This window comes from Brachionichthys hirsutus, chromosome 18, assembly GCF_040956055.1.
Source record: "Brachionichthys hirsutus isolate HB-005 chromosome 18, CSIRO-AGI_Bhir_v1, whole genome shotgun sequence".
NCBI classification, from domain to species: Eukaryota; Metazoa; Chordata; class Actinopteri; order Lophiiformes; family Brachionichthyidae; genus Brachionichthys; species Brachionichthys hirsutus.
The window spans coordinates 8,116,624-8,138,419 of NC_090914.1; the positions used below are offsets into that span (position 1 = coordinate 8,116,624).

At 43.3% G+C, this 21,796-nt stretch overlaps 1 protein-coding gene across 1 annotated transcript in view; it reads left to right on the forward strand.

Annotated features, from left to right (window-relative positions):
* The first annotated feature begins 1,488 nt into the window (after window positions 1–1,488).
* Window positions 1,489–21,796, forward strand: part of aqr (aquarius intron-binding spliceosomal factor) — a 32,225-nt gene continuing 11,917 nt past the window's right edge. Inside the window, exons 1-26 of the mRNA XM_068751965.1 lie at window positions 1,489–1,572; window positions 1,885–1,941; window positions 2,260–2,300; window positions 2,394–2,429; window positions 2,532–2,652; window positions 3,088–3,228; window positions 4,027–4,095; window positions 4,228–4,328; window positions 4,427–4,503; window positions 5,391–5,455; window positions 6,685–6,801; window positions 6,904–7,017; window positions 7,210–7,313; window positions 9,670–9,772; window positions 11,368–11,488; window positions 11,571–11,712; window positions 11,982–12,160; window positions 12,625–12,792; window positions 14,493–14,662; window positions 15,143–15,384; window positions 15,707–15,853; window positions 16,429–16,498; window positions 17,609–17,719; window positions 18,027–18,136; window positions 20,049–20,184; window positions 21,412–21,621. Coding sequence (XP_068608066.1) covers window positions 1,489–1,572; window positions 1,885–1,941; window positions 2,260–2,300; window positions 2,394–2,429; window positions 2,532–2,652; window positions 3,088–3,228; window positions 4,027–4,095; window positions 4,228–4,328; window positions 4,427–4,503; window positions 5,391–5,455; window positions 6,685–6,801; window positions 6,904–7,017; window positions 7,210–7,313; window positions 9,670–9,772; window positions 11,368–11,488; window positions 11,571–11,712; window positions 11,982–12,160; window positions 12,625–12,792; window positions 14,493–14,662; window positions 15,143–15,384; window positions 15,707–15,853; window positions 16,429–16,498; window positions 17,609–17,719; window positions 18,027–18,136; window positions 20,049–20,184; window positions 21,412–21,621 — 3,036 coding nt within the window. The remainder of the gene's footprint in view (window positions 1,573–1,884; window positions 1,942–2,259; window positions 2,301–2,393; window positions 2,430–2,531; window positions 2,653–3,087; window positions 3,229–4,026; window positions 4,096–4,227; window positions 4,329–4,426; window positions 4,504–5,390; window positions 5,456–6,684; window positions 6,802–6,903; window positions 7,018–7,209; window positions 7,314–9,669; window positions 9,773–11,367; window positions 11,489–11,570; window positions 11,713–11,981; window positions 12,161–12,624; window positions 12,793–14,492; window positions 14,663–15,142; window positions 15,385–15,706; window positions 15,854–16,428; window positions 16,499–17,608; window positions 17,720–18,026; window positions 18,137–20,048; window positions 20,185–21,411; window positions 21,622–21,796) is intronic.

The window sequence follows — 21,796 nt, forward strand, 5'->3', positions numbered from 1 at the left end:
TAGCAGGACGGCCTTCTGCAGTGCAACACAGTCATGGAGTGAAAATGTCTTTGATGAACCAAACAGACACTGGGAGTGAAAATTACACTGATTGCACTGAGTCTCTTAATGATGACTTAATTACATAAACAGAGCAGCAAGGATCCTCTCCACCTGCAATCAGTATGGAATTAACACTTTCATTAGGTCCTTATTTTTTTTATAAAAATATTTTCTTATCCATAGCAACGCTAAAGCATGCATGTTGGCTCATACTTGACAGTGTCTGCTTGATTTGCTCTATGGGTCAGCTGACCCTGCTGTGCTGCTGCTGCTATTTTGCACCATGGCCTGTGATTCTCACTCTCTTTGTGTATATTTATATTGTTCCTTTAAATAGAGATAATTTAGTTATTGATTTGATTATGTTATTATGTGTGCCTTAAGCCGTGGGCCTTCTCACGATTTTATTATGTTCGCATAATGACAATAAGGTATCTTGAATCTTGAATCTTGACTCACTCTGGAATAAGGTAATGCGAATTCACTTTATGTAATAAAACATTTACAATGTCCGGTCATTTAAAAGATAACAAGCACTCATACAGACAGAGTAACAGGATCTCATATATTCAGGACAAATGATCAATACTAACCATCTGCAGGCTGAATGGTCTTACAACCTGATTGATTGAACAGATTTTCAACAAAAGAGCAGCCTGTGTCATGATTTATTTAGTGATGTGGGTGCATGTCATTGCTCAAATGGAACAGATTCCTAACAGTACAATAAATGGGCTTGCAAGATTCCAATAATCAATCAGAAAAAAAGCAGACCAATTCTTATCAGGCTGTAGACAACTACTTCTAGGCCATTGCTTTTGAAATAAGCTTGTACATTATCACACATGCATGGCAACTTGTTTGATTGGGGGAAAGGTATAAAAGTATAAGAGTTGATCATGATTTTTGTCACAAATTGGATGCTTGTAGTTACTATATATATATAATAGATTATTAATAATCCTAATCTTTGTGTCTTCAAAATTAAATGTGTTTCTTACGTAACGCATTTCATAAAGCGTGACAATCTTTCCTTTCCTTTCCGACAGCCTTACTGACAGCCATTCTGGGTGGGAACGAAAATACTTTAGCTTTTGTACTCGGGGACGGTTTTTTATAGACGTACCCATTCAGGAAGTCAGTCGTGTGTAGCGCGTTTTGGTTGTGTACATGCGTGACGAATCGCAAATACTCAGGCTAAGGTAATTTAAAGGTTCGTGAGTTTTCTTAATTATATCAATGACGTTATCGTTATTATCGATGTTAATTTCCTTAATTGCGTCTGATATAAGCAGCTAATCTTGACGTTCGTGTGCCCCGAATATGTTTTAGACATTAACTCAGTTCTCGTCGTTTCAGTTCCTCTCATTGATTAATAATTATTCTTCTTGCACATAACTGTTTTCCACCAACAGTCTTTTTGTGACAGAATTCTAGCTGCTTGCGATGGCCACCGTGGAGAAAATGACTCCCGCGAAAAAGGCAGCAGCGCCTTCGGTGTCTCAGATCAATGCAGAATATGTAACTCACGTAAGCACTGCACACATACAATAAGCAAAACTATGAATGTGATCCAGGGCTGTGTGCTAAAGGTGTCATATACGTCTTATTGTGAATGGACCCCTTCCTCACCTGCAAGTGGTTTTGCACATTTTCATGTACCGGTATTTTACCTAAAATACGTAAGCGAGAAGTGAAAGAGAGAAATGAGGACACATCAGGGAGGGTAAATAAAAGAGGTCTTGTTTTGTATACTGTATTGTTGACGTTTTCAGCCATACGCCATCCTGTAGTGTGTTCATGCTTCAATGCGTTAGACTATAAATATTTTTCTTATTTCAGCTGGCTAATAAATATTGGGCTCCTAATGCAAAGAATCGGCTCCCCTTTGATCCGAAGGTGAGTTGTGTGCTTTCCTGCATCCTCGGCTGTGCTCACTGAGCCTGCAGTGTTAGTGTTAGAAGCCAATACAGTTTTTATATCTATATACTCGACTCATTTTATTGTTTGTTATATGCGTAATTGTGTGTGTGTGTGTGTGTGTGTGTGTGTGTGTGTGTGTGTGTGTGTGTGTGTGCGCGCATGCGGTTTCTTTCTTCTTTCGGTGTCACAAATCTTTGATCAAACGCGCACATGCACATCTGGTTTCAGAGTTCAGGTGAGCACTCTTTATTTCAAACCTGATCTTTTCAATGTTTTTTTCATTTTGTATTTTAGGTGATGGAAGATGTTTACGAAAAAGAGATTCTAAAGTCCAAGTAGGTGCATTTATCGAATCGACAGACCAGCAAGCCAAGATCATTTCCGTTGATTTATTTCACGCAATTGTCATCTTTCCTGAACGTTTACAGGTTTGCCATCAGAAAGATCATGCTGCTCGAGTTCAGGTGGGATGTTTCACCTCCCATTATTTTTATCTTTTACGGTAATTTAGCACGAAGAAGGAAAAAGTGGTGACGCAGCTAATGCACTGTTGTCTCATCTTTCAGCCAGTATCTTGAGAACTATCTGTGGGTGAACTACAGTCCTGAGGTTTCCACCAATGCCTTCCTCATGTCAATTTGTTGCATCGTCAATGAGAAGTTCAGGGAGAACGTTCCAGCTTGGGAGGTAAGAAAAGCGGGTTGTCATCTGGGTTTAGACAATACTTTTTAACTTAAGCTTTGATTTAAGCAGGAATTAAGTCTCCTGATTAACCATCTCCTTATCATAGAGGCAGCAACGCAGCTACACCAGACTTACAGTTAAACGATCATAAAATTAATCAGCATTTATGCATCAACAGCCAGGCAGCCTTTCTTCCAAGTTTGTATTTCTAACCAAGAGGCTATTCTTTCGGTATGGAAGCAGATTTCCACAAAAATTATTCCTTGTCGGTGGATCAGATGAGACAGAATAGAGCCATTAAATTTATGTAAGGATCCAATTAATCTAGGATTTACTTTTACTTTCTTAGACATTGCAAGGTGGTATATTATTTGGATATTTTCTTTCATTTCTCTGAGTAAATTATGGAACCTGCATTTTATGTTTGATATGCTTCAGGTCTTCAAAAAAGAGCCGAGCCATTTTCCCTTTTTCTTCAAATGTGTGATGGAAGCTGTATTGGCAGGAGAGGAAGCTGGCCTTACGTTAAAGGAGCAAACTGTGCTGCTGGTCTTCTTAGATCACTGTTTCAACAGTCTGGTGCGTACCGCTCGTCTTCATCTCTGTGTCATGTTGAGGGTTTTACAACTGGTATGCTGGTGCTTGTAGGCTCAACAGAAATGTTCATTTTCATCATCATTCATGTAATTTCTAGATCAGGGCCCACCGATTATTGGCCCCAGAGAACAAATTCCATCATCAGAGCCTTTTGTCATAATGAGGGGGAAAACAGCTTGCATAATAAGGACCCCTGGTGTGGATTAATCACCTTATATTTACATACTTTAAAATGAGATCATTGCTCTACTAAACTCTACTTACATGGGTTCTTTTCGAATAATCTGCATTAAACTGTGAAATTGAAGACTCTATGATTATGAGTTCCCCCGATAAAGCATTATTTTAAAAGTTTAACAAATAAAATTAAGACATTTATTGACGCATTTCACTGTGGGATATTTATTTTCTGTGTCCAAATAAACACCATCTGTCAGATAAAGTCGAAGATGGAAGACAAACTGAGGTTCAAACGTGATCTTGAAGTAGCTATGGGAATTTCAGGAATGACAAAGCACGTTTACGGTGAAGACATTTCAATGTTCTGTCCTCTAGGTGGCAGTAGTTGTTAAACTTGGGCCAGATCCCACTTTGGAAATCTCTACAGCAGCATTAAACCACAGGGAATCACTGCAGCTGTCTCACTTTAAAAATCTGCTGCACTTTGATTTTATCCCATAAAGGCCTCTAAATATTTTAACTGCAGCCTTTTATTATCAAGTGATGTATACTAAAGTACATTTTGATAATTGTACTCTATATATGTGCTCTCCCTCTCAGGAGGTGGATTTGATTAGAGAGGAGGTGCAGCAGCTCATCTCCCTGCCTATGTGGATGTGCCTCCTACCAGTAAGATGTCAACCTATTACCCTAATTGTGTTTTGAGTAATGACAATGTTTGATCACGTTTTGGAAGGTTTTGCTAAGTTGCTTTGAAGTTAAAATTCACTATGAACTGCTTTGCTTCTGTCATGTTTGTAGTCCAGACTCCAGCAAGAACTGAAGAAAGTTCCAAAGCTTCAGAAGTTCTGGAATCTAATCAAGAAGAAATTTGATAAGATGGATGCTGGCGCAGCTGAGCAGTAATGCTATTTTATTTCCTTGTGTGTTTCGGTCTCCACAGATGAGGAAAATAGCTTTTGGGAGATGTTTCTGATTTCATTTTTTGTGTCTTCCTCAGAGCAAGAAAAGAGAGGACCTTCCTCTCCTCCCTCATTCAAAAGTTTCTTGGAGTTCTTGTATCAATTCCAGCATCAGGTAAATAGAAAAAAAGAAGCTTTAATTTCCCTTGGGAGTTTATTGTGTTGTTGTGTGCATTTGCTTTATGTGGAATTGCTTCAGCGAGTGGAATTCCCATTAGGTCTTGGTCATAGTTCAATAAACAACGTTCCATCCCTCGTGTGTATTTTCCAACGCAAACTGTTGAGTAAGTCTAATGATCTGGACTCCTTGTGTAACTTTGGTACCAAAGCAGGCTTTTGCATGTGCTCTCTCGCTAACTTCTCCAACATGATCAATGTGCTATGCTTTTCTAGAGCTAGCACAGAGTCAGTCCCGGACCATGTTACCATGACGAAGCGCTAGTTTCTCATCACTAGTTCATCTTCAGGAGTCCCTCCTTTCTTTGCAAATCAAAAAGCGCTCCAGCTACCAAACAGCCACCAGCACAGGCTCCTATGTGGTGATGCAGGCTGACACAGAGACCACACACACACACAGACACACACACACACACACACCTGAATGCTATAAACAGAACACGTATTTGTGTTTAGGGATAATTCCAACCTGACAGGGCGAGATTACAATCTCTATCTCGACTGGATCCACATCCCTCTAAGTGTCTCAACTTTAAGCACGTGCTCACACTGAGTTGCTTAATGAGGCCTAAGTTCCCAGCATGCCCTTGTGCTGGCGATGCAGCATCTCAGAGTAAGGTCCGTGCACGGCATGGTGCCTTGGGAGTTGTCCGCATGTGTCTGCTATCCTCGTATCCTTGATGATCAGTACACATCCCACTCTCGGCTGCTGCAATTTATCGCTCTCTGCGTCTGCCTGCCTGTCAGATTGCGTATGTCACTGACTGCACGTTCCCGGATCCGAAATGAAGCGTTACCAGTCATTCCCTTCTCCGTTTTCCATAGAGCCTGTATGCATGGACAGAGTACATTACTGCGAGAGATTCATCGAGCTCATGATTGACTTGGAGGTAAGATGCTTCACTCGGCTGCTTGTTTGATATTTACAGTGCAGAATGATGCTCTCTCATAACACGGACTCGTCAGTTCCTCTGCGTGAACACCAGCAGGCTGCAGTATATTTGCTTAATCATGGTATCCTGGTGGAGGAGGCCTTTTGTCCTTCAGGTTTAGAGCTAACTCAGGCCAGCGGACAACGGATCAGCGAGTCTCCGCTCCACCCACTGCTTCTATGTCATTGCTCTATGCAGAGCTGGGCACTATTTGAAACGGCAGTCTGTGATCAGAGGATAGGGATTATGTTCTGCCAGATGGTGTTTGACATTTGGTGCGGAGTGTGCAGAGTAATTTGGGTAAAATTTCTAGGTGAAGTACGGCAGAGAGTGTTTCACTAATACAAGTGAGTGAAATTTAGGTTGAAGTATTTATCCTGTCTGTTGGTTCTCATTTGCTGGGGCCGATTCATTGTGCAGCTCAAATGTGGGAACAGTTCTCTCTCTCTGTGTGGTCTATGAATGGTGTCAGCGATGAGACCGGTACTCCGATATATGTGATGGAGCGGAAACTGTCTCACAGTGGAGGCTGAATATTTTTAAATGTTTCATGGAAGCGGCTTTGAAAGGGAAGTTGGCTTTTTGAAGCCACAATGTCACACGGGTTTGTTGATCGCGCCTGCCTGTGCAGCTCTCCTGTTACTAGCGCGGGACCTCAATAGATTTCACCTGGCTGTGTGCTGACAGGTCAGCCTTGCTGTTCCTGGCAGTAGCCGGCCAGCTACCGGTCTCCTGGGGACGTCCTCCGTCCGTCTCTGCTCTCCTTTTTCAAAGCCTCAGTTGCTTGAAATCCATACCTTCCTGGAAATTAATGTGTGGGAAAAAGATCCCTTGCTGTCTTTAGGTCCAGTTTGCCCCGGTCGTTGGGGCTTATAGTTTTATCCTAGTCATTAACGGATTTAATTTGGGGTCACGGTCTATCCTAAAGAAAAAAAATTCTGTATGGAGGAAAATCTGGAGGTTTGTGTGCATCTCATAATTCTTCTTTTTAGGCACTTTTGAAACCAGCAGCGGGGCATCTTTCCTTTTACACAAATTTTAGTGTCGTAGTCAGATTAAATGAAGATGATCTAAAGTCACGTCTGACAAATAATGACATGTTTGGGGGCCTTACTTAAACGTCAGGTTTAATATCACCAGCTGTGAACGGACCGCCCAGCGCTGTCTGAAAGTTGTTCTGTCTCCAGGCTCTGCTGCCTACAAGGCGCTGGTTCAACACCGTGTTGGACAATGCTCATTTACTGGTCAGCTGCCATCTGTCGAGCCTCGTCCACAGAGGAAAGGAGGGACACCTCTTCTGCCAGGTACGACTGGTCTGTGCCTGTGTTTTTGAAGTGATTGTATAAATTCAAGGTGAGATTTGAACTAATGAGCGCTTGTCCCCCGCCCCCCCCCCCCCCCCGTAGTTGCTGGATATGCTGAAGTTCTACACAGGCTTCGAGATCAATGACCAGACAGGAAATGCCCTGACGGAGAAAGAGATGACCACTCTGCACTATGACAAAATCACCTCCCTGCAGGTAGGAGCTCAGAGACCTACCTGCTTCAGGTCTACTGTCATTGTTCACCAATCCTGTGTCTGTTTGAGCCGGAGACAATGCCATACCCGCCGCAGTGACTTCCCTGAAATCACTCACTCGGTCATGAGTGATCCTCCCTGCGATGCTTTTGAACATAGGTCTGACGTTTCGCTCTGTGCTTTTGCATTGCAGAGAGCAGCTTTTTCTCATTTCCCAGAGTTGCAAGACTTCGCTCTGTCCAGCGTGGCAGCGGTAGACACCCGGGAATCCCTGACCAAACACTTTGGACATCTGAGGTAATTCCAAACATCCGGAATGAACCATGACCAACTTGTGAACCTTCAGCTTGTGGGCATGCAGATGGTGGGTTGCGGTGCGGAGGGTATGCATGACTGGACTGATCGTTGCTTCCTGACGGTAGATTTAATGCTTATCCTTCACTGTAGTAACAGTAAAAAATACATAAAAGCATATAGAGTTCCACAAAGTAATATTCTGTAATTCCGAGTTTGAATACCGTGTATTTACTTCATATGCTCGAAAAAACACATCGCAAATTATAAAAGTGCTGATGGTGGCAAAACAGATGCTATTAGCCCCAGTTGAAGTCGGTCCTCTCACGCGGACCGCTTGTCTCGCCTCTGCATCGCAGTGAGCAGAAGCGCCATGCTTGCTGCCTGACTTCACCGCTAAACGGCAGTCAGTGAACCCCTGAACAGGCAGCTGGTACCAGCCAGAGCGCGCGGCACGCCTCATTAATTTAATCGATTTGCACTGGCTTGAGAATAACCTCTTTAAACAGCTGTGTTTGTCATATCATATTAGCTTGCCAAAAAAGCACCCTTGCGTTGACAAACTGGCCTCTTGCTTTTCCCCCTGTATTTATCTCGTATACATGCGTGAAGAGTGAAAAGACATAAATCAATTTGGTGATTTTTAATTAACGCAGCGTTTCTAACCCCTTTTGACATTTGATCGGCTTCAATCATTGACTGAAGTCGAATCGGGAATGTTTTTACTCCACTTCGTGCTCACGTGGAGTGACTTGTTTTTACAGCCTGTGAGGTGTTTATTTGTCATGATTGCTCTGAGATGTCACGTTGAAGCAGATTGAATTTCCTCTTTGCGGTGAGCGTTTGTATACCCCTCACCTCTCCCATAGTGGATTAGAAATGCTTAAAATGAGTGGGGCAGAGGGTATGAGCTGAGCCGAGCTGATTCAGGTGCAGACTTAGCCCAACCATTTTATGTATTTATAGAAGCCGTGCGCTTTCCCCCCAGAATTAGGCTTTGAATATAGCTGGGAAACTGCATTGTTCGCCGCGCCGTGACTGCCACCGGAGCAGCTCCCGAGTGACTCCAAATATGCCTATCAGATTTAACAAGGCACTTTTCATCCAAACAACTCGCGCTAATGCCTGTTTATTCTGGTTGCGCTACCCTGAGGCTAAGCTCCCAGTCACCCGCCACTCTGAATTTATCCTCTAAGACCCTCAAACGTAGCACCATTGCATATCCTGCCCACAAATGTGCATTCCCGTCTTTTCCGTATGTAGACACATACTTCCTTCAGCTACATGAAATGTGTTCTATATCATTTAAAAAAAAAAGAAACTCGAAATAAATCAAAGAGTTTGCATCACTTTGAGGTGTCTTTCAAATTTGTGATTTCTCATGTTGTGTGAACACGAATGTGGAGCCGGTTGAAAACAAGTTCTCTTAATTTATTGATAATTTAATGCCTTAACTGGTCATGAATTTCAGCTCACCACAGTAAAGTTGATTTCTAAAGATCAAAGCCACACGTGTGTGCTAGAAGCATCTGGTGGTCTGGATTTGATCCTTGGAGGGTACTTTTTGGTGACCTCTGCCCTATAGTACCCCCTATCCTTGCGTTACTCTTCCAGTTCCTCACCTGTCGGTCATGAGTTGGTCCAGTCTTGTCCGTTATTCAGAGTGACTTGTTTTGCTGCTGTTGCTGAGGGAGGGACTGTCCAGATGACCAATGCCGAGTCATCCACCAGACTGCAACATCATCAGAATTGCCACCCCGACTGTCGTAGAGTTGCATCACCAGTATCATTATGCATGTGTGTCCACAGACTCGATTGGTGGAGCCACTTGTGGCCATGTAGAGCTCTCACGGCGTGTCCTGCGAAATTCCCTCACTGTGTACCAAACCCCGACTTTTGTCACAGAGTGTCAACCTGATTTAAAAGAGGCCTTTCTGCAGAGAGCCATGCCTCAGCGTTCCAAGGCGCAGACATGGACTTTGATTTTCATAATCCTGTAGCATCAGTGTTTCCCAGCCCCTGAACACGCTCCTGCTGACGGAGCAGGAGAGACGAGTCAAAGCATAGGGAAGCGGCGCTTTATGCGGTGGTGCTAACATGCTCACCGGATTAGAGAAGGTGTATCTCCATACATACAGGAGAATTCTGATGCCTCTGCTTTTATAAAAAATCTCTCTCAGAGGGGAGTTGATATCCTGCAACAGCATCGACATTGGATCGTCCATTTCACAATCAGAATCTTTACCGAGTCGTTGTTTTTGCAGCACTTTGGTTATAATCTTCTTATTGTCATCCTTTCTCTTCTCTCGTCGAGAGTGCGAGCTAAATGTATGCTGCTTCATTTTGTCTTTCTCCGCAGTCCAAACTCGCTCCACCGGGTGGCGTCGTACCTGTGTCTGCTGCCAGAGCTGCCTGAGGGGGAAGACACCACCTATGAGAAGGAGGTCCTCCTCGAGCTGCTGGTAAGTGCAGTCTTGACATTTAGGAAATTGCTAATGTGATCATTTGAGTTTTAAGCCTTGGAGGGAAGGAGTTTGGTTCTCGGGGTGGGGGGGGGGGGGGGGGGGTAGGAGCCAGAATTGTCACATTAATACCCAGTTTAGCCTGCCATCTGTTTCTGCTGAAACCTATCTAGTGTTTTATTTTCTATTGTTGCTTATATATTTATCTCAGATAATAAATTGATGGGTTAAGCACCATGCTTTTGTCAGAATATAGAAATACCGGTAGATATACTTTTCAAGAGCAGATACTCTCCAGTCAACACTATGACGTCATATTCAGATATTGTGTTTCTTATTTAAAAGTAAAACCTATAGAATTCCCCCTCCACTGCCTGCCCCACTTTCAATTTGCCTTCTGAACCAATTACTCCTTCTTGTGGGCTCTTGTGTAGCTCAGGGCAAAATTAAGACGCCACTGATGAAACATAGAGCCATATTTTATTTTTATTTCGTTATATTGAAAGACTAGAGGTGGTTTATGCACCGATTTCACTTCCCTTGCTCTCCCTGTTTTTATTTTTTAACCCCCTCCCCTCGGCGAAAGTACTAGATCCTTGTCCAACACACTTCATCAAAGTGGGTGTTTCAAGGCAGCCCTATGGTTATTCATAATCATCCACTCAGACCCTCCCCAGGTCCTTTCTGAGAAGTGATGGAGAGGAGCTGTTTCATAATAATCTGATTAGATCGTTTCAGGAGACAATGTCAGGAGACTCATTTGTGTGTGCCTGAGTTGCCCCCGACAACCAGCATCCCTGACTGTGTGGCTTTAACAGCGATGGGGCCACGCCAGCAGCGCAATCACACTTGCAACAGAGGACAGACTCATGAATATGCGTGCAGAGGAGGAACCATTCGTTTTGAGACGCGACGCTTGCTGTTGCGCCAGCGAGGATGCTAAGCTAGTCCCGCCTGCCTGCTTCCCCTGGCGGAGCAGATGAGCTGATTTGTATTCTAAGGCAGATGCCACTCCCCTCGACATAGTAGATCATTTTTTTTTTTTTAAATTCCCAGAAGAATAAAAACACGAGCAAAATGTTCTACAAAACCTCAGTGGGACAGAGACGCAATAAAATAAAGAGACAGCTGCACAACAAACTACAAGCTCCCATTTTACTGGAAATCAAAGAACACAAGAATGAAATTGTTCTTTAAGCAAAAACATGCAGGTAGTACCGTAAATAGCAAATGTCGACTACGTGATGGACTAAAAAAGAAAGCAGCATTGTTTTATTATGTAAGCATGCATTTTCTGTCAGCATCTTCTCAAACCGAATAATTTTAATGGTTGTCTTTGTTTTGTTTATTGGGAAACTGAAGGTGTTTTATTTAAAAAATATTTTAGCTGTTTGCTGGGCAAGCAGAACATCTGAAAATGCCACATCTGCTTCTGTCTATGTTCCAGTATTTTCTGGCATGTTACAGCAAACATAATGATAACAATAATAATATACAACACATTGCTCAGATGAACGATTTGTGGAAGCATCGATGTGAAAGAGATGCATTTGTTTATTAAACCCAAATATTCTTTGTCCCGCTCTCTCACACAGGTGTCCCGTCATGAGCGCAGAATCTCTCAGATTGAGCAACTTAACCAGATGCCTCTTTATCCAACAGAGAAGATAATCTGGGATGAGAACATTGTTCCGACCGAGTACTACTCAGGCGAAGGTGTGTGCAGATTGGCATTTCACAAACACGCACGCTAAACCCTCCGGTGAGAGCTGTGTCGAGTTGTTGGTTTTCTCCCCAGGCTGCCTTGCACTGCCCAAGCTCAATCTCCAGTTCTTGACCCTCCATGACTACCTGCTGAGGAACTTTAACCTCTTTCGTCTCGAGTCCACCTATGAGATCCGACAGGACATAGAAGACGTGGTGTGGCGTATGAAACCATGGTGAGCGCATCTAGACGTGGTGGGGTCTACAGAGCACGTCTCTAGAGCACTATGAACTACAGAACACTTGGTCTGTTTGCTTCTGTGATGGAAGGTTTCTGTTTACCAACCCCATTGTAACATGCATAATGATAGATTAAATAGCGGTTGCATTTGGAAGCCCATACCTTAACATAATCAATTGCTCTCATTATGTCAAGTGCCATGTGCTGCTCTGACTACTGACAACAGCCCACCGTGCTTGTCTGACATCACGTTGTGTCCCACAGGCAGTCGGAGTATGGTGGCTCGGTGTTCGGGGGCTGGGCCAGGATGGCTCAGACAATCACGTCTTTCTCCATAGTAGAGGTCGCCAAGCCCAACATCGGAGAGAGCTGGCCCGCCCGTGTGCGAGCTGATGTCACAATCAACCTCAATGTACAAGATCATATCAAGAATGAGTGGCAAGGTAAAGAGACCGTGTTCGTCCATTATTTGTATTGTATATCTTAATCTAGGGTTCATTTTACTCACAAAAGGGCAGTTACGAAACACACCCTCATACATATTTGTCAACTCGCCTCTTAAATTTTGCCTCAATGCACCTTTCTTTTTTCCTTTTCTAAAAGTCCTAATGGAGTAATTCGTTTATAACCTGCATCAACTCTCCCGTCCCTCTGGGCCTTGACTCTTGACCTTTGCTTATCTCGTGTCTCTGAAGACGGGCCATTTCCTTGAAGCCTCCACTCCTGAGTCCCTTTTTCTTCTGTCTGTGTTCCTCTCTAGCGCTCTGTGGCTAATAAGGCTGCTATAGATAATGTTATCAGTGTTTTTTAAAGAAGAACTTTCACAGGAAGGTTTCTCTGTTTCTGCATCTCTGTCTGTAAACCCCTTTACTTACTCTAACCGGCTTCCATCCTCTTCTCCCCTCAGGGCTGCGGAAACATGACGTGTGTTTTCTGATCACGGTGCGACCCAACCTGCCCTACGGCACACGCTTTGACCGACGCCAACCCTTCATGGAGCAGACTGGACTGGCCTACGTGAGGGGCTGTGAGGTGCAGGGCATGCTGGACGACAAAGGACGCGTCATTGAAGAAGGTGTGCTCAAAAACGTGCCCCCTCCTGCATAAAAACATCAGACGTCCTATAGAGAATCAGACCCTGCAACAGACAGGTCCTGGGGGGGGGGTCAGACCTGAGTTTCCTTGGTGACCCGACCGCGTTAGCATCCCATTAACCTGAGGCTGACATCAACACCTGAGCACCGTGGGCCCTGTCCCCTCGCTTTGTTTATCTGATTTAACTGACAAGTTCCACCGACTATATCTGGTGAGAGATCTACTTCGAGACAAAGCTGAATTTGCTTGTCATGCATAAAGCCGTAATATGTTCCAAAAGGAAGCATTTGCTATCTCTGAAATCGGTTTTAAACAGCAACTATTTGTTCTACTATCAGACGGCACACATTTCTTGCGCTACATTACCATATTTCAACAGGGGGAATCCCCTCGGACCAAATTCAAATATCTACCAGTAGTCTTTTCCTGAAAAGTGAAATATGTTTATAGAGCAGCATGCTCTTCCTGGTTTACTGTGTCAAGCGCTTCCCTGCATCCCAAAGCGATCCCTGCAAGGGGCTAACTCACCGAAGTTAGCCTGAAGCCTTGCTGCTCTAACTGTTTCAGTCGGGGGGGGGGGGGGGGGGGCATGTTCCCATGCACCAAAGCATCCTTTCCCCTCCCGTCCTCCCATGTCTGTCTGGATTAAAAATGCATCTTGCAAGGCTTTCTGAATAGACATGCTGCCCAAGAACACGTCCCGCCAGCGTCGGCTTGGTTAAACTTTCAGACCCCTAACAGGTCTGAGTTGCAGTCTGGTTCACTGGGTGATGGGCTGACAGCTCTTTAATCACAACGCGCAGTGCAACGTGCAGAGAAACGGCACCACCGATGTGCCGTTACTCTGAATGATTTATGACAGATTCACACACTGCATTATTAAAACTGTATTACTCTCATCGTTAAAAATAGGACGCTATCAACGCAGATTCTTTACATGTTAAATTAAACTACTAGAATGTTTTTCTGTTTTAATTATCTATTAATTTAGCCCAGTCATTTACCATCGGACAGTTGAAAGCAAAGGTACACGGTTTATTTAACTGCTCACACAACTTGGCCCAACTGTCCACATTGTTATCCCACCGTGTCGAGCTTTATTGCTGCTCTCGTTTTAGTTGCGGGCGGGAGGAGGGGGATATTTGATGATCCCCACATAGCTGTACACATGTGCTCGCAGATAGGCATATTTGTGGGCATCATCACACCAGAATTGAATGTAAGGGAGTTTAGCCTAAAAGCCCTGTGGCCTGTCAGTCGGAGCCAACGTCTCATCTCTGTTCATTGAGAGTTTTACTGCTGGTGAAAGGCGATCCACGGCTTTTAATGTAAAGATAGGATGGGGAAATTTTGAGTTTTAAAAGTACTAACAGACCTTTAGAATTCTAAAGCTTATCCACGATCATTTCTTTTGGTTTATATAGGAGAATGTTAAAAAGAAATGCGGACACTTCCTACAGGTGCAGCTGTATTTAGACATGATTGTAATACTTCTGAGCATGTATTCATACATATGCAAGCTGTACCGGTAGGTTTGCATATCCCAGAGGAGCGTTCGGTCAGCCTTGTCTGGAATACCTGCTCTCTGAGTGCCTTTCTGGTAACTTCTAAATTTATCACTGAGGATTCTATTATTGTCACACTGCTGTAATGAGTATTCTCCTCACCTCTCTGTTCCAGGCCCTGACCCAAAGCCCAAGCTGCGAGGAGATTCCAGGACATTCCGTGTGTGGCTCGATCCAAACCAGTATCAGCAGGACATGACCAGTAACATTCAGAGTGGCGACGAAGACCCATATGAGACGTTTAACGTCATCATGAGACGCAAACCCAAGGAGAACAATTTCAAGGTTTGGATATCACACAGATCCGCTCTTACATTGTATTTGAGGGCTTTATTTCCGACCTTGAGTCCTTGTCTCCTACCGTACTCCTCCAGAGTGATGTATTGCACATATAGTACTCTCTTGGGTATTTCATCTGTCAAGTTGGGGCCAGGGCTGCTCAGAGATTACCACCCACTCGAGGCCCTCCCAGTGATCTTAACACTGTATATTAAGACCTCTCATTTTAGATAGTGTTCTTGTGGCATCAAGTTAACATCGCGATCTTGTGATGCTTCCTGTGGGAAAGCCTTTTTTTATTATTAGCCGTGCATACAGACATCCCCAGAACAACCTGGTTGGAAAATATGATTAAGAAAGCAAAATCTTCTTTGATAGTTTCACAGATTATTGTAAATTAAATTTGTCTCCTTAAAATCATCCTTAAAAAAAATTTTAAAAAAAATTATACAATCCTTTTGGCTTAATATCTGTCTCATGTTTTAGGCAGTGCTTGAGACCATCAGGAACCTGATGAACACAGAATGTGTTGTCCCAGACTGGCTTCACGATATAATCCTCGGCTATGGCGATCCAGGCAGTGCCCACTACTCCAAGATGCCCAACCAAATTTCCACATTGGACTTCAACGACACGTTTCTCTCCCTGGACCATTTGCGATCGTGTTTCCCTGGTTACACCATCAAAGTCACGGAGGGGAATCCTGAATTGCAAGTCTTCCCCTTCAGGTGAACCTCAGATTTCCAATAATCATGTGATGAGTAGCGAAAATTAAGATTGATTTAACTTGATCAATCTAGATGTACAGTATATTACTATATGGTATTTACTAAATATTTATTTACTATACTTCATTGAGCTCTGCTTGTAAATTTCTCTCCTCAGTGCAACTTGGACTGAGGAATGTAGCACGGTTCAGCTTAAACATTTCCTTAATTGTGATTGATCAGTCTATTATATACGTTTTTGACCAATTGACCCCAATAAATTTAATCACAATAGCCATAATACTATAGCCTCACTTTTTCGTCTTTGTTGTTTTTCCGTCAGAATCACATTTCCCGATTCCAACAAATCGGACAAAGGGAAGAAGAGAACTGCTGACGAGGAAATGGAAGTCAAAGAAGACAAGAACTTGATTGTTGAACCCTACGTCACCCCCAACCGTGGCCCTTATCCCTACAACCAGCCCAAACGGTGAGCGGTCGTTACCCAAGACATCCTGTTCACAGAATAACTCGGTTAAGTTCCAAATATTGTCTGAAATCTTTAAAAGAAGTTACCTTAACTCAGAGCATTACCCTCATTGGAGACCTTAATATCTCCTAAAGATATCTTTACAATATGAAACCGCACAGAAGCATTGGTCCAGTGCTTTTTATAGGTCGCCTACGATTTGTTTGTCCTTGCAAGTCTCCATGGTATCTTCTCTGACTTGTTGGCCAATGAAAGTTGCAATGCTATTTTGGCAACCGGTTAGATCCACACTTGGAAGTTCTAATGCAATTAAAGTTGAACAGAAATGTGTTTATCATTGCACTAATTTTAGCGCCATAATATAATTGCCTTCTGTGAAAATTAAGATTCAGCTAATTGTTGTTTCAGCATCTCCAGTTTCTACTTTGATATGCAAAGGCTTATGAAAACACAGTAAACTTACAGCATCAAGCACCTCTTTAAAATATATAAATTAAAGAAGATTTGAACTCTCGTTTTAATGCTGTCAAGGCTATTCCGATTGCTGACTCATCACAAATCTGCATTTCTTGCAGGAATACGATTCAGTTCACTCCCACTCAGATCGAAGCCATTCGTGCAGGGATGCAGCCAGGACTTACCATGGTAAGTTCATCATACGGGGTTGAATATTAACAAATGTAGGTAGATTTTTTAAAAATGACTTCATGCATTTTAATTTCCTAAACAATTTTGAGTGCATGCATCCACTTCCTGCCACCGGACCAGCCAATCATTAGGCATGGGTGAAAACGGCCTGTTTTAGGAGCTAATTGCATAATTTAAAAAGTAAATGTCACAAAGTGGATCAGCTGAGTATTGAAAAAACATTACCGGTATTTGTTTATTTTCCCTATCGCCATCACTCAAATTGATTGATGACGCATTCTGTTAAAACTCTCTGTAATCTTGGCACCGTCACTGCAGCGGCGAACCTCGAGCGCTGTTTACACGAAATGACATCGGATTAAAGCTGCGGATAAAACCAAGGCCATACCGCACTCACATCATGGCCGTTCCAGCACACTACTGCTTTGTCGCTGCTTTATAAAGTGTCGTTTGGATGTGGTGATTGGAAACTGGCAGCGGGGTTTTGAGTTATTTATTGTACAGCGAGCAGAAGTAAATCCAGCTTTTGGGCTACCAGCAGAGTCGTAAAACAACTCTGCATGCATGCCTTTCTCCGCTCTGCTCTCCACCCCTATAACCTTCCTTCTTGCCATATGTCACAGTCATTAAGCAGCCGTAGCGCACGCACACATGCACACGCACACACTACCTCTGTTTGACTTTGATGTAGGGAAACCAAGGAGCTGATTAAATACTGATTTATGCAGGCATATCTAATTGCACTTACTATTTTGGCAGAAATGACTCACCTGAGATCAGCCTGTTTAATGAATATGTATGTCGTCCATTAGATGCACTATATTAAGTAAATACGATCCTTATTAGCTTGTACAATGTACAAGAAATTAACTGCTGCTAACATCCATATGACAAGCACAAAGGCAGGCGATCCATCCAAAACCATGACCTCGTTCTGTCTGGTATATCGGGGCACCAGCCTTGCCCATTGTGATATACCCAAGCTGTCAAAACCACTAAGGTGATGCCAAGGCAAGATCCTTGGCACTTACCTAACATCTGATTGTGTTGGTCTCTTCTGTTTCTTTCTTTGAACATTTCTTTCTTCACATCTGGCCGTGTCTATAGGTCGTTGGTCCACCAGGTACCGGAAAGACAGATGTTGCTGTTCAGATAATCTCAAACCTCTACCACAACTTCCCTGAGCAGAGAACCCTCATAGTCACACACTCAAATCAGGTAAACCCACCATGGAGACACACACACACACTCCAAAATCTGGATAATTCTGATGTAAATGTGAGGATTTGAAGCACTGCGCCCGGTTATTAGTCGTATTGAAACAGCTTAAGCTCCTTTTTGCACCAGCGTTTCACTCTGTGTTCAGTCATAAGGTAATCTGCTTGTTTTACACCGGCTGAAACGACCCAAATACTACATCTGTCACATGAAGCCTAGTTGAATATAACAATTACAAACCACAAGGTGCGATAATGGATTCCTGACACTTTTCTTTTCATCGCATTTCCAATTCATTCTACACCAGGCTCTGAACCAGCTGTTTGAAAAGATCATGGCGCTGGACATCGACGAGCGCCACCTCTTGCGTCTGGGTCATGGCGAAGAGGAGTTGGAGACCGAGAAGGACTTCAGCAGGTGAGGACAGGCGGGAACAGGTGGAGAGATCGCTGACAGACACCACCTAAACAAACAGGAAAGCACGTGTGAAAGTTGAGACGGCTTGAATCCTCAAGAATAGAAGCGCATTCAATGAATGTGTGCAGACTTATAGCGCACACACACACACGGTTCAGTTGCATGCATAGTTTGCCTGAGCCAACACAGTGACAAGGATATTCGATATTCCCACATGTCAGGCTGCAGACCTGGTTTATCTTCATTAGGCATCGTTGCCCTCTAAGGCCTTTAGAAAGGGATGTATCCCTGCAGCCCTGCACTCAGGGGCAATTCCCGTCTGGTTAACCCTCTCGTCACTGCCGTGCACCACAAGAACACACCACGTGCACAAGATATTTCATAATTATGTTGAATGTAAATGGTTTAAAACAAAATGTGCGTAGTATTTTGATAGCTTTACGAAGAAGTGGTATTATTCCAAATACTTCTCTTCCCAAAATTTAAATGTAGATCCTAAAGTGGAACTTGATCCACAACATTTTATCCACAATACTATTTATTGTGTAAAACAAAACAAGTATGATTGAGTGATTACATGAGTTTATACATGAATTAATTTAATTTAATTTAATTTCAGGTGTTTCATGCACAGATTTAGGTCGCGCACACACTCCACGTGTGTGTGTGTGTGTGTGTGTGTGAGATGCCTTGAAGGGCACTGACTCAGTCCTCACCGCTGACGCATAGTGAGACGGTAAAAGAGAAGAGTACACTTTCAGCACTCATGGCACACTTAAGAGATTATCTCAAGATACTCCAAACATTTACAGCGCTCCATAACCCCGGCTATATTTAGCACCATTATTAGACAGAGCAGCCTCAACCTCCTTTTTTTTATTATGCTTTTTTTGCTTGGAAAGCTTTTTAGTCAGCTGCTGAATATAAATAGCTCAGTGTTATTTAATATTAAGTTTTCATTCCAGCGCCCTAAGAGCTTAAATAGTTAATTCCTCCCTTATACATCTCTGGTCCTGAATAAATTGCAGCCTATAGCTACACTTCTAGAAGAGAGAGGAGGGCGTGATGCACGTCGCTCATTTGCTCGTGCTGCAACATGTATGGCTGGAGTGTGAATAAGCAGCACATTGGAAATGGGGTCTGCGCAAAGAAGCAATTCATTACAATCTTAAATAATACAGCAAAGCGGACATGAAAGAAGGAGCTTCAGCTAGCAGCATGCACTCCGCACTCCTTCCACACCAGCCAGAGGAGAGGAGGGGAGAGTCAGGGAATTTTAATTAACACTGTTTTTGTAGCTGACAAAGTGGAAGGTGGCGATGCTGCTCTGAATGCTAACAATGCAAAAGCTACAGCGCCATCAATTAACAATGTCTCTGTGCATTTAGCAATGAATTGCATGCATTTAGATCCAGACTCTGGAGGAAGATTTGCTGCCATAGTGCTCTTGCTCTTGGTTCAATGCTGTTCACACTCCGCTGACTGATTTTGTTGTTTTGTCTCTGCTGAATGTCACATTATTATCTAATTTCTTTCAGACCAAGCAGGTGAACTGTGGCTGTCTTTAGGTCATCTGCTATTAGAGCATATTTTAAAAATAGACTCTCTTCTCCTGAGACCCAGTGACCCTCTCCTACTTCCTCTCTTCCTCTATCTGCTGCTTGTCTTGTTACCAGCTAATTGCTTTTAAGCCGAGTTGTTTAGCTGTAAAATAGGATGCATGGCCTTATGTAAAGTGAAGGGCCGCTGGTGCCCTTATTTAATCCTTAGTACGCTGTTGCATCATATTGACCGGTACATTAGATTGTTTTTTATATCCTGTTCTCCACCGATGGCGACGCTCTTAATCTCTTAAAGTTGCCGTTATTTCCGAGACATATTGTCAACTCGCTATCCTACTATCTGTCTCCAGATACGGCAGGGTCAACTATGTCCTGGCCAGACGACTGGAGCTTCTCAGAGAGGTGGGGAGGTTCCAGGAGAGTTTAGATGTCCCGGGAGACGTGTCTTACACATGTGAGACTGCTGGACACTTCTACCTTTACCAGGTAACTGCAAAGGTTTTATTGATGGTGCTGCTTAAGAAATCAGTAGAATCTTATCGGCCTTAAATCCCTTTGGTAGGCAGTGCAGAGTTGCTGATACAGGGCTGATTTCTTTCCTACTAAATGTGAGATTGATCTTTGACTCAGGCTGGTACAATCCTTTCAAAAGTCCCGACGCTCAGGCTCATCCCTCAGTCCTACCATTAAGCCTCTATGCATCCTTGAAATGAATGGGTATCAATATTGATTTACAGAGAGAGACAGATAAATGAGTATAAGATTTCTGCATTGTCTGTCCTGTTCCTCAGACATACTCCTGCCAATCAAGTCCAGGCGGTCGCTGCACTTTTTGCTGATGCTGCAGATATTTAGAAGCAGTCTCAACCCTTGCTGTTAATGCCTGTCACATATCATTGTCCTCTTGGGCTCCAGGAAGAACAACACTGCAGATAGTTACTCCCTTTAACTCCTATGCGTCATTTAAAGGGGTCTGAAGCTATAACATCCTTCTTTTCCATCCTTTAAATCACACAAACAGCCACGCGAGACACATAAAAATGGGGCAAAGATGCTACTGAAATAGTTTGACTGTTTGTCATAGCTCAATCTGTATTTTATAGAAGCGTTAAAGCCATCACAAATACTTATAGCATCCCTGGTGTCCGGGCTCTAGTTCATGCTGTCATTTTTGCACCTTGCCAGATGTCTTGTCTCGCTCACACAATATTTCACACCTTATTAATTTGATGTTGTGTGGAGATTGGATTCTCAACACCACATTTCATTTTAGCCGGGTTCCTCACTTTATATGAGCATGGAAAACCCGCCAACATTGTTGTTCCGTAACATTTGAAGGTAAGAATGTCAACGGGTTGTTGGCGTTCTGTCTGGGATCAGTGATGGCAATAGACATTTACACGTACAGAAAGATGACTAACTTATTCAAGTCCTCTAGCAGACCGCTTCATCTTATCTTTAAAGTTGTTTTTCCACAGAGGTACTGTATTTATAGAACTGGACTGCCCTGCTGTTCGGTTGAAGCAGGTTTATTAGATGCTCAGCAGGGGCTCTTTTGTGTAAATGAAGGAATCATCCTCTTTTGTTCACATGTGTGTTTTGCTGTGTTCAGCATGCACCATTGCAGACCGTACAAAACATAGGACCCGGTCGCTTAAATGCAGCCTATCACGGAGGCTACTGACATTCTGCTGTGTCAAACCCCCAACACAGGTTATATCCCGCTGGGAAGAGTACATGAGTAAAGTCAGGCCGAAACAGGGCAAGAATGTGGAGGTGCAGGCCGTAGCTGCACATTTTCCTTTCCACAAGTACTTCGCCAACGCTCCACAGCCCGTGTTCAAGGGCCGTTCGTACGAGGAGGACATGGACGTCGCAGAGGGCTGCTACCGCCACATCAAAAAAATATTTACCCAGCTGGAGGTAAGAATGCCTGACACACACAGACACACCCTTGCTGCTGACTAACACCCAGTGAGACGTAAGGAGGTTACTTCACTGCAATGAGGCAAGGCTATGTTATTTATAGCCTGCATGTCATTACAGTTAAATTCAATGTGATCTGCATTAAAATGCAAATCACAACAAATAACATGTA